At 38.4% G+C, this 14,753-nt stretch overlaps 1 protein-coding gene across 1 annotated transcript; it reads left to right on the top strand.

The window, feature by feature from the left end:
• Window positions 1–926: 926 nt before the first annotated feature.
• trappc3 (trafficking protein particle complex subunit 3) lies at window positions 927–13,582 on the top strand. The gene is made up of 5 exons (XM_062990711.1): window positions 927–1,094; window positions 5,660–5,757; window positions 9,845–9,944; window positions 10,521–10,703; window positions 12,809–13,582. Exons 1-5 carry the CDS (start codon window positions 1,053–1,055, stop codon window positions 12,926–12,928), a joined length of 543 nt encoding a protein of 180 aa, XP_062846781.1. The 5' UTR covers window positions 927–1,052; the 3' UTR covers window positions 12,929–13,582.
• Window positions 13,583–14,753: the final 1,171 nt, after the last annotated feature.

Here is a 14,753-nt window from a genome sequence, read left to right as displayed (position 1 = left end):
GACACCATTGGGAGTGTTGTACAGTAGTTCCAAACCTGCCTGGCTACAGGAGAAAGTCCAAAATTCTGTCCAGAGGCTTTAAAAATCTCAACTAAGAAAAAATTATGACCTGATAAAGGCTTGAACAAATGTGTAAAGGCAACCAATTACAGGCTGGCCAAACTCCACAAAACATGTCACTCTTGAACAAGAGGCACAGTAAGAGTTGATGGGAATATGCCAAAATGAATTTGAATAGGCCTGCAGTTTAGAGTTCTGGAACACAGCTCTATTGGGTAACAAATCAACACAGAACTGTTAAGCCGTAAGGATTAACAGCTTGTCTGGGGCAAGAAAGACCGGTCTAGCATGGAGGCAGATCGGTGATGATGTGAAAATGTTTTTTTATGCTGCAGGAACTGGCAATTAAAGGAAAAGTGTTATGTCTTCTGTGACAGGATTAAACATTGGTATTAAATAATTTGACTTTGCAGCAGAATAATGATAATGAAAGCACAAGTTAACCAAAGTTTAGGGGATAGTTTAATATTTTCGACCGCAACTGTGCTGCTACTGATGAAAACAAGAGTAAACTCAAACAGCAGCAACAGATGAGCGATCGTTTCTGACTTTACATCTACAAGGTGGCCCAACTAGGTAGGAGTGTCTAATAGAGTGGACAGTGAGTGGACACGGTATTTATAAACTCCAGCAGCGTTGCTGTGTCTGATCCACTCATACCAGCACAACACACACTAACACACCACCACATAAAACATTGGTATTAAACAATTCGACTTTGCAGAAGAATAATGATAATGAAAGCACATATGTACGTTAACCAAAGTTTAGGTGAGAGTTTAATATTTTCGACTGCAACTGCGCTGCTACTGATGAAAACGAGAGTAAAACTACATTACCCAAGATTCAACGCGAAAGATGTTACGCGATATACGGAAGTGCATCAGGAAGTCTTCTGGAAACCGATACAGGAATACGATCTGTGTATTTATAAATTAAATGAATTAAATATAACCTGTTAGCAGTTATATACAGCTGTAATATAAGCCACCATGTCCCGGCAATCCAACAGAACTACAGACATCAAGAAAATGGTAGGTCTATGTATGCTGCTTCTATGTTTATAGAATGTTAGCTTAGCCAGATAGCTGTTAGGCTAATAGAAATCATATACCACGTACGGGCATTTAGCTACCTAGCACAAGTGTTATTATTATTTATTGTTGCTTTCTTTTCTGTCGTGTTTAACGAATAATTCTTATGTAGTATTGTATATTTTAATGTAAATGTACAGCTTGTCAGATACAGTACACCCCCCATAGAGCTGCACCTATAGGTATACTGTTACTGATTGTAGCCCATCTGTTTATATGACCAGTTTAATGCCCATAGTTTTTAAATAGGTCCAAAAAGTTGTCATGCGTCCACGTACATTTGGTGTGTGTATATATTTATAATAAAACGTGTTTTGTGAGTGCTAATATTACCACAACATAAAATATGTTGCCACTGGTTGCTAATTTATGCACCCATTAGCAATCATTGTAATGAATCGTACTAAAGTTTAATCATAAACATCCCTGTTCTATGAATCGGTTCGATAATTTGCGAGTGGAAAGTTCATTACCACACGTTATCGTTTCTGGACAAATGTGCCATGAAGGTTTCATAGCTGTACTTTCAGCCTACTGCTTCAGAAGGAGCGAATCCAGACACTCAGAAAGATACAGTACAAAATAAAAGCATGAGAAATAATCCTATTAACTACATTGCAATCATTTTAGTTGATACACCTCATGTAAAACTGCCTTTTCTAATTAATTGGCTCGGTGGGTGGCACTGTCACCTCACAGCAAGGAGGTCCTGGGTTCGATCCCTAGGTGGGGCTGTCCGGGTCCTTTCTGTGTGGAGTTTGCATGTTCTCCCTGTGTCTGCGTGGGTTTTCTCTGTGAGCTCCGGTCTCCTCCTATAGTCCAAAGACGTGCAAGTGAGGTGAATTGGAGATGCAAAATTGTCCATGACTGTGTTTGATATTCAACTTTGGAACTGATTAAACTTGTGTAACCAGTAACTACCGTTTCTGTCATGATTGTAACCAAAGTGTGTAAAACATGACGTTAAAATCCTAATAAATAAATAATATTTCAATGCATTAAAATTGCACAGCAACACTATGCAGGTCTACCATGTAGTATACTACATTTACTTTTCATTTAGGCTTACACGTTATTTATATCTTAAACCGTTTCACTCAAGTATAATTATAACATGAGGCACACCTAATTCTCTTCACTTTAATTTACATGAGTCTGTGTAATTACAGCATTAATTCATATATTTAAACAGTACTGTACATTTACAATACTTTTAATAAAAGCAGAGAAACTGAAACAGTTGAGAAAATGTTTATGAAACTAAATATTGGACATATACACTGATGAGCCATAACATTAAAACCACCTCCTTGTTTCTACACACATTGTCCAGTTTACCATATAGGAGCACTTTGCAGTTCAACAATTACTGATTGTAGTCCATCTGTTACTCTGCATGCTTTGTTAGCTCCCTTTCACCCTGTTCTTCAATGGTCAGGCCCCATTACAGAGCAGGTATTATTTGGGTGGTGGATCATTCTCAGCACTGCAGTGACACTGACATGGTGGTGGTATGTTAGTGTGTGTTGTGCTGGTATGAGTGGATAAGACACAGCAGCGCTGATTGAGTTTTTAAACACCTCACCTTCTGCTGACTGAGAATAGTCCACCAACCAAAAATATATCCAGCCAACAGCGCCCTGTGGGCAGCGTCCTGTGACCACTGATAAAGGTCTAGAAGATGATCAACTCAAACAGCAGCAATAGATGAGCGATCGTCTCTGACTTTACATCTACAAGGTGGATAGTACAAGGTAGAAGTGTCTAACAGAGTGGACAGTGAGTGGACACGGTATTTAAAAACTCCATCAGCATTGCTGTGTCTGATCCACTCATACCAGCACAACACACACTAACACACCACCACCATGTCAGTGTCACTGCAGTGCTGAGAATCATCCACCGTCTAAATAATACCTGCTCTGTGGTGGTCCTGACCATTGAAGAACAGAGTAAAAGCAGGCTCAAAAAAGTATGTAGAGAAATAGATGGACTACAGTCAGTAATTGTAGAACTACAAAGTGCTTCTATATGGTAAGTGGAGCTGATAAAATGGACAGTGAATGTAGAAACAAGGAGGTGGTTTTAATGTTATGGCTGATCGTTGTATGATATATTTTTTTTCTCCTGGACTCCCTGTGTTAAAAAAAAACAGGTATTGTGATCTGCATCAACAACTGAATCGGAATCTTTTGTACGTTTACATTTTCGGCATTTAGCAGACGCTTTAATTCAAAGCGACTTACAGTATACAGTCTAAGCAATTGAGGGTAAAGGGCCTTATTTAAGGGCCCAAAAGGCAACCTGGCAGAGGTGGGGTTTGAACCAGCGACCTTCTACTTACTAGTCCATTACCTTAACCGCTAAGCTACAACTGCCCTTTTGTAGTCACAGTTTGTGATCTTTGCACTTTTGTGGTGGCAAATCAAATATGTGTCCAAATATGTGTCCCATATGCCAACAGCCTGTTGATTTTACTGTCCCGTCGTTTGTGATTCTTTTTATTATCAATGAAATGCAATGGAACCCCCCTCTAGGGTCACTGATGCCCACTGGTTGAGAGACACTCTGTATAAGCCAGTAAGGTCTGGGTTTCCTCTTGTTGGTTTGTACACTGGGCCACGAGGTGGTGCTCAAAGCTTTAAATAGTACTTGAACAGTTTTTCCATTCTTGTTGTTTCTATGTATAGTAATGTGTTTTGTAACTAAAATCGGTGCTGGGATGGCAGTGTAGCATGCAGTGGTGCTACTTATTGAGATATTATAAAAACAAAAAACGACCAGTGAGCCTGTTTTGTTTTTGATAGGGTTTGCATGTGTCCTGGATACTTTCTGGGATTTGGCTCTTATTTCTGAGGAACAAAATTCAAGTTATTGACCTATAAGTTACAAATGCCATGTGACACCATGCTGAAGGCACTGATTAGTAGATGGCACTATAAGCTTAAAGTGATCACTAGTGCTGAAATTTCATTTAGCAGCTTTTCTTTGCAAATTTATACAGTGAAGCAGATATTTGGCTTATGTTTTAAATACACTTGATTAAGGCAAGTAGAAAAATCTTAACAAGGCAGAATTTGTAAACCTTCTTTCATTGTGCATGTGTGTGGGATAAATGAAATCATATGGGCTTTCTTTAGTTTACAAAGAAATGAAAATCTAATTTATTTTACATTTGGGATTTGCCAAGACTACTACTGCAGTTCTCCATCATCACCTCGTGCTCACACGCTTTAATCAGTTTGTAAAGGTCTGGCAGTCATCAGTGCTAAATCAGTTTTTTACAGTTTGGAAAAAACTAAATTATGCAATAAATGGTTTTGCAAGACAAGGACTGAGAACCATTGCTTTTTCTAGTAATGCATACCTGTGTTAGTTATGTTGACATTTCTTTGCTGTTGTAATTGTATCATGTACACAAGATTGTATATCACATCACTAGTGTTCCAGTGAAACAATTCATTGATTAAAAAAAAAAAAAAGGTAAGATCAGCAGTCATGGTGTATAAATTAAATTCTATATGGTCAACAACTAGAAATGTTTGAACATAAGCTTTTTGGATATCCATTTTGGGCATTATTATTTTGGGCGTATATCCATCCATGGGCATTATTACAGAGTTAGACATGTTCTATTCACCTTGTAAACAGAGCCAAAATTCTGTACACAGGACAGGAATACACCTTGGACAGGGTGCCAGTGCATCATCGGCCAACACACACTAAAACCCTTGTGGTGCCAAAAAGCATATGTTTTATTTTTATACTTTTTATACATTTTTTTTTACATATTTAATTTTTTGTTATTTATTTCAATAGTCACTAATGAACAAACAATATTTGATGTTTATTTTAATGTGACATATAAAAACAGGTTATATTTTGTCATCGCATGGTGGCATCAGCTGTTGAGCATTTCTAGTTTGGTGAGTCACATGACATTATTGGCTAAAATCTTTTGGGTAAATGTGTTTGTGACCCAAAGTTGGCAACGTTCACTATGTTTCCTTTTGGCACACAGCAAAACTGAGCAAGCCCTGTTAAAATGAATAAAATCTAATTAGAATCACTGTCTTCAGTGCTTATCATAGATCCTAGTTAAGACATTTGTGTTAACTATGTGTATTGATGGTGAATAAAAATGTAAAAATTGAAATACTAATTTGTTAATTTTCAGTACCTGCTTCACTCTGATGACGGTGAAGGTGACTAACTTACCTGGAAAAGCTGATTGCAAGGGTGGAATGCACCCTCAAACCTATGACATTGTACTGCGTGGCATACACCTACTTACTCACATACATCTATGCATATACACGTATACATTTATAGTAGCCAGTCATACTAATGTATGCTTTGGGAGGAAAATTAGACCACACACGGAACATGCCAAAGCTTTTAATGACTGACTCAAAGCAAGGTACAAACTCGGGTACCCAGTACTTTGAAGGTTGATTTAAAAGGTTATTGTTATTGGTTGTTCACTTTCTTTCCCTGTTTTACAGAATTCTGAACTGTTTACCCTCACATATGGTGCGCTGGTCACTCAGCTTTGTAAGGACTATGAGAATGATGAAGAAGTGAACAAGCAGCTTGACAAAATGTGAGTCACACTTTTAGTTTCAAACTTGTATAATCCTCTAATGTTACCTTCTTTCATGTAGTTCAAGTAGACTTTTAGTGCTTATTTTAAGCATTTTGTCAGAATCAAGTTGTGTGAGTAATGTTTCATAATTTTTCCATTAACACAGACTGTATAGTGTTAAGTCCATGAGTCTGTTTCACTTCTAGTATTGTCCACATTCTGTCATCAGTAATGCTCTGTGGTTTGGTGGGGTGTTGGTCCACCACACTGGGCGGTTAACAGGAAACGGGTGATCTGTACAACTATAGCCCTTTTGAGACCTCCATTTGCCCACAGCATGATGTAAAATGAAAAGACCAACTGTGTGGCCATCGCCCTGTTCATTTCAACTGACGTCTCAATCCTGCCGTACACTGGCAAATTCCACTACCTCTATGGAAAGAATACCAACAACAAACTGGGCATAATTTATTACTGTTGCCTATTTATTAAATAATTTGTTTATTTGTAGGTTGAAAAGTATATGTTGGTGTTTCTGGGTAAAACAAGAAATTGCTTGTGTCACTGTTAAAAGTGGAGCCACCCATCCATTCATGAAATGAATCAGTTCTTATTTTAAATATTAAACATCAGAAAGCACAAGCAGTGTTTCTTTGCTACCAGTGTAGTTCATTTTCTGCATTAGAGCTGTGTCAGTTCCATGATTAAATGTTAAATTGAATTTTTTTTTTTGCTTTAAAGTTTACCTTTAATGACTGTAGTAGACATGGGCATGAACACCCACAAGTCCTATCCAGCAAATTATAGACACCACATCAAAATTTCAAAGTTCCAGGCTGCTCCGGTGGCGTATCGGGAAAACACACTAGCACACCAGAGCTGGGATTTCGAATACATCGTATCGAATCTCAGCTCTGCCATCCGTCTGGGCTGGGCGGCTGCATGTTGTTGATAGGGTAGGATGAGCTGTACCGGGTTCCTCATAACTGAGCGAATTACAACCTCTGGAAGGAAGAAAATTTATCAAAAAATAAATAAATCAAAGTTCTTTAAGTACATTTTAACAAAGAACATTAAATTAAGTGTTTTCACATCTAAACTAAGAAAATATAAACTGTAAATGTCTGTATAAACAATTATTTAGTTCAAACAACATTCTTCTTTCAAAGTCAAATAAAAGGGGATTCCAAATGTGGAATGTAATACAAACATCCTTTAAAATCCATGTAATTACTTTTCCAATTTTGTTGTAATTCTTTCTTTTACTCTTTTTATTTACTTTTATTAACTTTCAACATTAGATTTTGTTTACCAGAGATGTGTTTAACTACATCAGGACATGGAAGTGGTTAAAAATGATCAGAATACAATCCAGATTGAGAAATCCATGAAATGACTAGGTGTAAACAAAAAGTATATAGACCATGAAATGCATTTACCCATGTCAGGCTTTTTTTTCTTTGGTTTAAATGTGCAGAATCTGAGTGTAATTTAATGGCATGCACTGTTGGGTCAACAGTGCATGCCATTAAATTACACTCAGATTCTGCACATTTAAACCAAAGGAAAAAAAGCAGATGCTGAGGTTGGCCTTACAGGTCCAAACATGCAACCTTGTATAGTAGTAGTAGTATGAATGACAGTTACAAAACACTTTAAAGCCTCTTTATCATTTTTACCTGTATTTTGTTACAGTCTTATGCCAAGTTCACACTACACGACTTTCCAAGTCGTCAGGTCGCTGTACAGTTCACACCACACAACTGGATCTCTTGTAATCGGGAGTCTTTCAAGTCGGTGTGGCTTTCACACTACACGACAGATCGGCAATAGGGGGTTTCACACTACACCATCTATCACCAACTGGAATCTCAAGCGAGCTTCTCTGGTCTCCCAAACTACGCTTTGTCACGAAAACAAACGCGAGAAGTGACGAGGGGTTTAATGATACCACGTCCAAAAATGCACGTCAACAAGTAGCGAGCGATCAAAGTTGTGATGTGCAGCATAAAATCAAAGAGAAAAATGAATGAATCTGAGTGGATTTGGCAATGCGACCAGCAGGGATTGTTTTGTTCTGTTGTGAGTTGGAGGTTAATAAATATTTTTTGTAATGCAGTGTTGGTATTATGGTTTTGCGTGGACGACAAGTTCACAAATATTGGAAAGCTTGTGTGTGTGCCGATATATTCTGATAGAAACTATATTATTCCCCTCACCACACTCATTGCCAGTTGCAACCGACTGATCCAGATATTTAACATGCTAGATATCTCTCCTCAGACGCTCAGATCGAGCAGTTCACACATAGCGATTGAGAGCCGAGTTTAGATCGCCGAGCGAACGCCGAGTTGCTCCCGAGCTGCCACATCTAGCGACGACCAGTCGGCGAGTGAAAATCAGGGCAGCAGTCGTGTAGTGTGAACTAGGCATAATCTGTCCCAAAACTACACAAGCAAATAAAACAGCAGGTTGATGTAAATAATCCCATGGATCCATGCATCTTCAATTTTTGTCACTTGTGTAATCTAAATCATTCTTTAGGGTTTCAGTAAGACATTTATCATCTTTTTCTATTTTTATCTTAAAGTTTATTAACTGATAAAATATTCAGTTTATCCATGAGACTGTACTTAGTCATTTTCCGACAAGATCTGTGAGGTCTGGCAGTGGGCCTTCTGCCTACCCACAGTCCTCAAGTCATCTAGCTGGAAATTGATGTCAGAGCATTCTTGTCATCTGAGAAGAACAACTAAGTTGTTAGCCAGGTTTATGCTCTGTCATAGTTTCTGTAAAAATGCTACAAATTTAGCTGTTTATCATACTAGGGGCAGTGCAATAAAATGTGTTAGTAATAAATAAAAGCATTTATTGTGCTGTCTATGGAAACAAAACAGCTTGACTAATACACCTATCAGCCATAACATTAAAACCACCTCCTTGTTTCTACACACATTGTCAATTTTATCAGCTCCGCTTACCATATAGGAGCACTTTGTAGTTCTACAATTACTGACTGTAGTCCATCTGTTTCTCTGCATGCTTTGTTAGCTCCCTTTCATGCTGTTCTTCAATGGTCAGGACCCCTGCAGGACCCCCACAGAGCAGGTATTATTAGGGTGGTGAATCATTCTCAGCACTGCAGTGACACTGACATGGTGGTGGTGTGTTAGTGTGGGTTGTGCTGGTATGAGTGGACAAAACACAGCAATGCTGCTGGAGTTTTTAAACACCTCACTGCCACTGCTGGACTGAGAATAGTTTACCAACCAAAAATATCCAGCCAACAGCGCCCCGTAGGCAGCGTCCTGTGACCACTGATGAAGGTCTAGAAGATGACCAACTGAAACAGCAGCAATAGATGAGCGATCGTCTCTTTACTTTACATCTACAAGGTAAACCATCTAGGTAGGAGTGTCTAATAGAGTGGACAGTGAGTGGACATGGTATTTAAAAACTCCAGCATCGCTGCTGTGTCTGATCCACTCATACCAGCACAACACACACTAACACACCACCACCATGTCAGAGCTGAGAATGATCCACCACCTAAATAATATCTGCTCTGTGGTGGTCCTGTGGGGGTCCTGACCATTGAAGAACAGGGTTGAAAGCAGGCTAAAAAGTATGTAGAGAAACAGATGGACTACAGTCAGTAATTGTAGAACTACAAAGTGCTTCTATATGGTAAGTGGAGCTGATAAAATGGACAGTGAGTGTAGAAACAAGGAGGTGGTTTTAATGTTATGGCTGATCAGTTGTACATTTTTTTACAGTTTTTTTTTACACTGGATGCCCTTCTTGACTCAACCCTTCCTCCTTTATTCAGAGAGTTTATAAAAAAAATTATATGATACTTTTATTCTAAAAAATCCTACATGTTAATTTTGCAATTTTTGGTTTGCAATTTTTTGCCCAGGTATGGCATGTCTTAACATACATACATGAACATGTAAGGGAAGTAGACAGGATAAACTTATGTAGGCTTATTGGTTTAAATAAATGTTTAATTCTACAAATACAATATGCATTATAAAGCATAAGTTTGCTTTTACATCCTAGAGGTTTTGTTCACTAATATAATTTCTCCTGGTTCCTTTCTAAGGGGTTATAATATTGGTGTTCGTCTCATCGAGGACTTCTTGGCTCGCTCTACTGTAGGCAGGTGTCAAGATTTCCGAGAAACAGCAGATGTCATTGCAAAGGTATCACAATGATTCAGAGCCAGTAAGACCTTAAGTCCAGCAGTTTCCTAAAATGTAATATGAAGAAAAAGGAAATAGGTACAAATAACAAGTTGAGAACACAATATTCTGCATTGATTTTGACCTTTTATATCTTCTGTATATTGTTTAAATTTTTTAATCATGCATCTGTCGAAATATCCTGCCAGCCAATTTGCAGTGCCTGAGACACTTGAGATGCCTCGGTTTCCTCGTGTTTGTTGTCTTAAGCTGATGACCAGATGTACTGTTACTTATACAGATTGCGAAACATTGCACTGCAAAAAAAAGTGTTAGCTGACACTGAAAGAATGACAGTGTTTTGCTCATTCCTTCCTGTCTTGTTCCCTCTTTGCTTTTCTCTGCAAACCACATTTTCAGATGTTAATCTGTTGTTTACTCAGAGCACTGGGCTCCTGATCAGAATACAGAATGTTGGATTGTTTCCCACATCATTGCTCCTCTGAGACAGGTTCAAAAAGCCACTCGGCTGTCAAGAACCCAGATTCTATGCAATTAAAAACAACTTCTTACCCATGTTTATTTTTTCATGAACAGGTAGCATTTAAGATGTATCTGGGCGTCACACCCAGTGTGACCAACTGGAGTCCTGCTGGGGATGAATTCTCTCTCATCCTCGAAAGCAACCCTCTTGTGGACTTTGTGGAGCTTCCAGATAATCACAACACACTTATCTACTCCAACCTTCTGTGTGGAGTGCTGAGAGGGGCTTTAGAGATGGTAAGGTGGCACAGTTGTTCTCTTTTTTTAATGTTGGAGAAGGGCCAGCACTAAATACTAGGGATGTCCCGATTCGATCTCAAAGATCGGAATCGGGCCCGATCAAGGCATTTTTTAACTGATCGGTATCGGCTTTACTAAGCCCGATCCTAAGCCGATCCTTCGAGAGTCCAACAGCGAAAACAATAACTTTTAATCCGAGTATGAAAACTTCAGAACCATAACATACAGCTTTTACGAGTTTACGTGTTACAAGACTGAATGACATATCAGTATAAAGCACTCTGATTGGCTTAGTTGTGTAACCCAGCGTCGTAGTGATGCACTTGCTTATTAAAGAAATAAATACACGGTATATTCACAAGTTGTTGGGAGCATAACACTTTATTAACTTCTTCTGTTACGGTACCGAATAGCGGACAGCTAGAGTCATCGCGTTAGCCAAGCACGCTATTCCATGCACTATGGAAGCCCCAAAGGGTCAAAACACACTCACTTTGCATAGAAATGTCCATCAAACCATTGTCACAATACAACCACAGAAAAGTTTGTTACAGTTACAACACGCATACAAGTACGGTGGCTCATAAGAAACAAACCAGATGTCATTTAACCAAACGATCTACAATTACTACCAATTTGATACGGCACCTAAAAAATAAACACTCAGCCAAATGCAGCGAGTTTATTATTATATGATGAGAAGAGGAACCGGCTGTCCGCTAACACGGCAGATATGCTGATTTTCCTCAAAAAGAACCTTCACTTCATTTTGAGTGTTCTAGTTTTACTACTACAATGCTGCACTAAGTTTGTTTACTTTTATTTTGTAAAAATGAAAGAACATTAAGCAATAGCTTGGATGCAGGCAATTTTTTTCCTACAGCACTGCAGAGCTATTCAGTTGTTAAACATATACTTTGGATTAATTTGAATAACTGTAATGTACTTGAAGTGTGCACTGTGTGAACAGTATTATCTAGTTCTTATCTAGACAATATCTAGAAAATACAAGTATCGGTTTGAGACTCGGATCGGGATCATAATTAATGATCGGGATCGGAAACAAAAAAACGTGATCGGGACATCCCTACTAAATACTTTTAAAACCATGTACCGATACTATTGCTTCTTTTGTTAAGACAGTGTACTTGGTCAAGCAAAACCATTTAGGTAGGCTTGCTTAATAACACAGGTACACAGTAAGTGATTCCACATTAACAGCAGTTATGTACACCATAGTGTTGATTCCTGCTTCATGGTCCAGTTACAGTGTAATTGTTAAAAGATAGATGCACATTACTCATCCCTAAGGGGGCATTTAAAGTACATGGGCTATATGCCGAACCACACTTTATGTAATAATATATTGTTTATGTTTAAACTTTTCTCTGAGAACAGTTGCTGAAATCCTTGAATCTCAAGGCTGCAATGGCACAAAGTGAAGGTCAAAAGTCTAAACAACTAGTGAAAATGCTTCTATTTAGTATTTTCTTGAGTGTAATACACGGTTTTTCATTACAAATGTTAAATGTTAATGCTTTGCAACAACTCTTAAGGACACACAAAACCGAACATTCAGCAACATCACAAGATGTTCTTTGGAGTATTGTGAAATCAAGTTGGGATAACATGGATCATCAGATTTTGTACAAGCTTGTGGAATCTACTCTAGCTTGAGTGTACTCTGTCATTTCAGGGAAAACATAACAAATACAAAAAAAAGTTCTAAACTTCTTGAAGCTTTTTTAAGATTTTTTTATTATTATGCTGATTATATGATTTGTACTACAGCAAAAAAAATGTAAAAGTACATTTTGAAGTTGTTGTATGGCATAATGATAATGTGAACAGAAAGTGCACAGTGTTGCATACCAGTGCATTCTTAGTGCCAGTCCCAATGATCCACTGTGGCAGCCCCTAACCAAAGCAGCCCAAAAGAAATCATTCATTTATTACACATTGTAAAACAAGCCATAGTGGTAATAAGAAATGGCCTTTTTTTTATCAGAAATTGTAATAATAATCACCATTTTCACCATTTAGCCCAGCTCTAGGCGCACAGTCAGGTTATGCTTAGTAAGCTTAATGGCTTATTTCCACAGGTTCAGATGGCAGTAGATGTGAGATTTGCTCAGGACACTTTAAGAGGAGACAATGTGACAGAGATACGCATGAAGTTCATCAAGAGGATCGAGGAAAACCTGCCGGCTGGAGATGAGTGAGGTCACTGCAGTGTTGGTGCTGGGGCAGCAGACCATGCTGTGCTGGTCTGTCGGGTTTGAAAGACTTTGTTGATTCCGGTCAGAGTTATACACCTACAGTTTAGCCAAAAGGCTAGTCTTCTGTCTGACTTTTTAGAAGGAATATCCTGCTTTTCGGACCATCTTATTGTCAGGTACCTGAGGTCTTTTATCTTTTATAGATTAAACTCTTTTTTTTTTTTTTTTGTAAAATATTCTGGTTGGAAAATTCGGTATCATCTTCTAAATATCCTAAACCATGCCAAGTAAATTTAAGAATAAAAGAATGAAGGCAGCAAAAAGTAAAAAGTGTTCCAGATTTCTGAGTCATAGATTTGCTGAATGAAGGAAGCAATGAAAGGATGTACAGACACATTTAAGCAGGCACAGATGTTCATTGTATTCCCTCTGCAGATGATGCATTTATCTTTTTTGGCCCCATATTAAAAGCATTTCAGATATTCAGCATAAATACTTTGTCATAAAACATGTTAAATAAGAAAAGCAACAGAAACCAAATAAAAGGGCACAGTTTGTTTTTTTTAATTTGCTTCTTTTGGTAGCATTTTCATCATGTGAAATGTAGTAATTAATGTACAAATACTAAATCAAATTAAATAACATACCAAACTAAAAGTGAATCCTGCCTTTTCAGTATTTGTCTCATTTACTTGTATCTTTTATTAAGCGTGTGGTATGAAATTTAAAGTCCTTGAACTTTAATTGAAAAACTATTTGAATGGCCATACATTTTTAGCCTGCTTTCACCCTGTTCTTTAATGGTCAGGACCACTACAGAGTAGGTATTATTTGGGTGGTGAATCATTCTCAGCACTGCAGTGACAATGACATGGTGGTGGTGTGTTAGTGTGTGTTGTGCTGGTATTAGTGGATCAGACACAGCAGCGCTGATGGAGTGTTTAAACACCTCACTGTCACTGCTGGATTGAGAATAGCCCACCAACCAAAAATATCCAGTCAACAGCACCCCATGTGCAGCGTCCTGTGACCACTGGTGAAGATCTTAAAGATGACCAACTGAAACAGCAGCAATAGATGAGCGATTGTCTCTGACTTTACATCCACAAGGTGAACCAACTAGGTAGGAGTGTCTAATAGAGTGGACAGTGAGTGGACACAGTGTTTAAAAACTCCAGCAGCGCTGCTGTGTCTCATCCACTCATACCAGCACAACACACACTAACACACCACCACCATGTCAGTGTCACTGCAGTGCTGAGAATGATCCACCACCTAAATAATACCTGCTCTGTGGGGGTCCTGACCATTGAAGAACATGGTGAAAGCAGGTTAAAAAAGTATGTAGAGAAACAGAAGGACTACAGTCAGTAATTGTAGAACTTCAAAGTGCTTCTATATGGTAAGTGGAGATGATAAAATAGTGATTGTAGAAACAAGGAGGTGGCTTTAATGTTATGACTGATCGGTGTATATCTTATCAGCTTGTCAAAAGCTAGTTTCATTATTAATCTAAAAGCTACATGTTAAAAATGAGGCCTGTGTCTGATGGGAACAAAGCTGCACTCTTGCATGCTCCCGTAAATTTGTGAAAAGAGTAATGCTGTGGAAAGGTTACTATAGCTGGGTACAGAATGGGAGCTGTGTTCGTAGTGGAACTGTTGAGCCTGTTGAATGCCCCTCCACACATATGTAATGAAGTGTTGTGGCAGCACCTCGTACCATGTCAGGGGTTATCAAGGAAAGGCCTTTCACTTTGGGGGCCATTAGACCTGCACTGCCGCCAAAGTCTAGCAACAATAACAAAGGCCTAATTTGTCTCAGATGT

The sequence above is a fragment of the Trichomycterus rosablanca genome, chromosome 2, assembly GCF_030014385.1.
Source record: "Trichomycterus rosablanca isolate fTriRos1 chromosome 2, fTriRos1.hap1, whole genome shotgun sequence".
NCBI lineage: Eukaryota > Metazoa > Chordata > Actinopteri > Siluriformes > Trichomycteridae > Trichomycterus > Trichomycterus rosablanca.
This window is presented reverse-complemented; position numbering and strand designations above follow the sequence as displayed.

What these genes read in the sequence shown, in the direction of transcription:
- trappc3 (XM_062990711.1), top strand. Translation starts at nt 1,053, where the DNA reads ATGTCCCGGCAATCCAACAGAACTACAGACATCAAGAAAATG. An exon ending in CTACAGACATCAAGAAAATG is followed by an intron (nt 1,095 to 5,659) that starts GTAGGTCTATGT and finishes CCTGTTTTACAG; the next exon opens with AATTCTGAACTGTTTACCCT. An exon ending in AACAAGCAGCTTGACAAAAT is followed by an intron (nt 5,758 to 9,844) that starts GTGAGTCACACT and finishes TTCCTTTCTAAG; the next exon opens with GGGTTATAATATTGGTGTTC.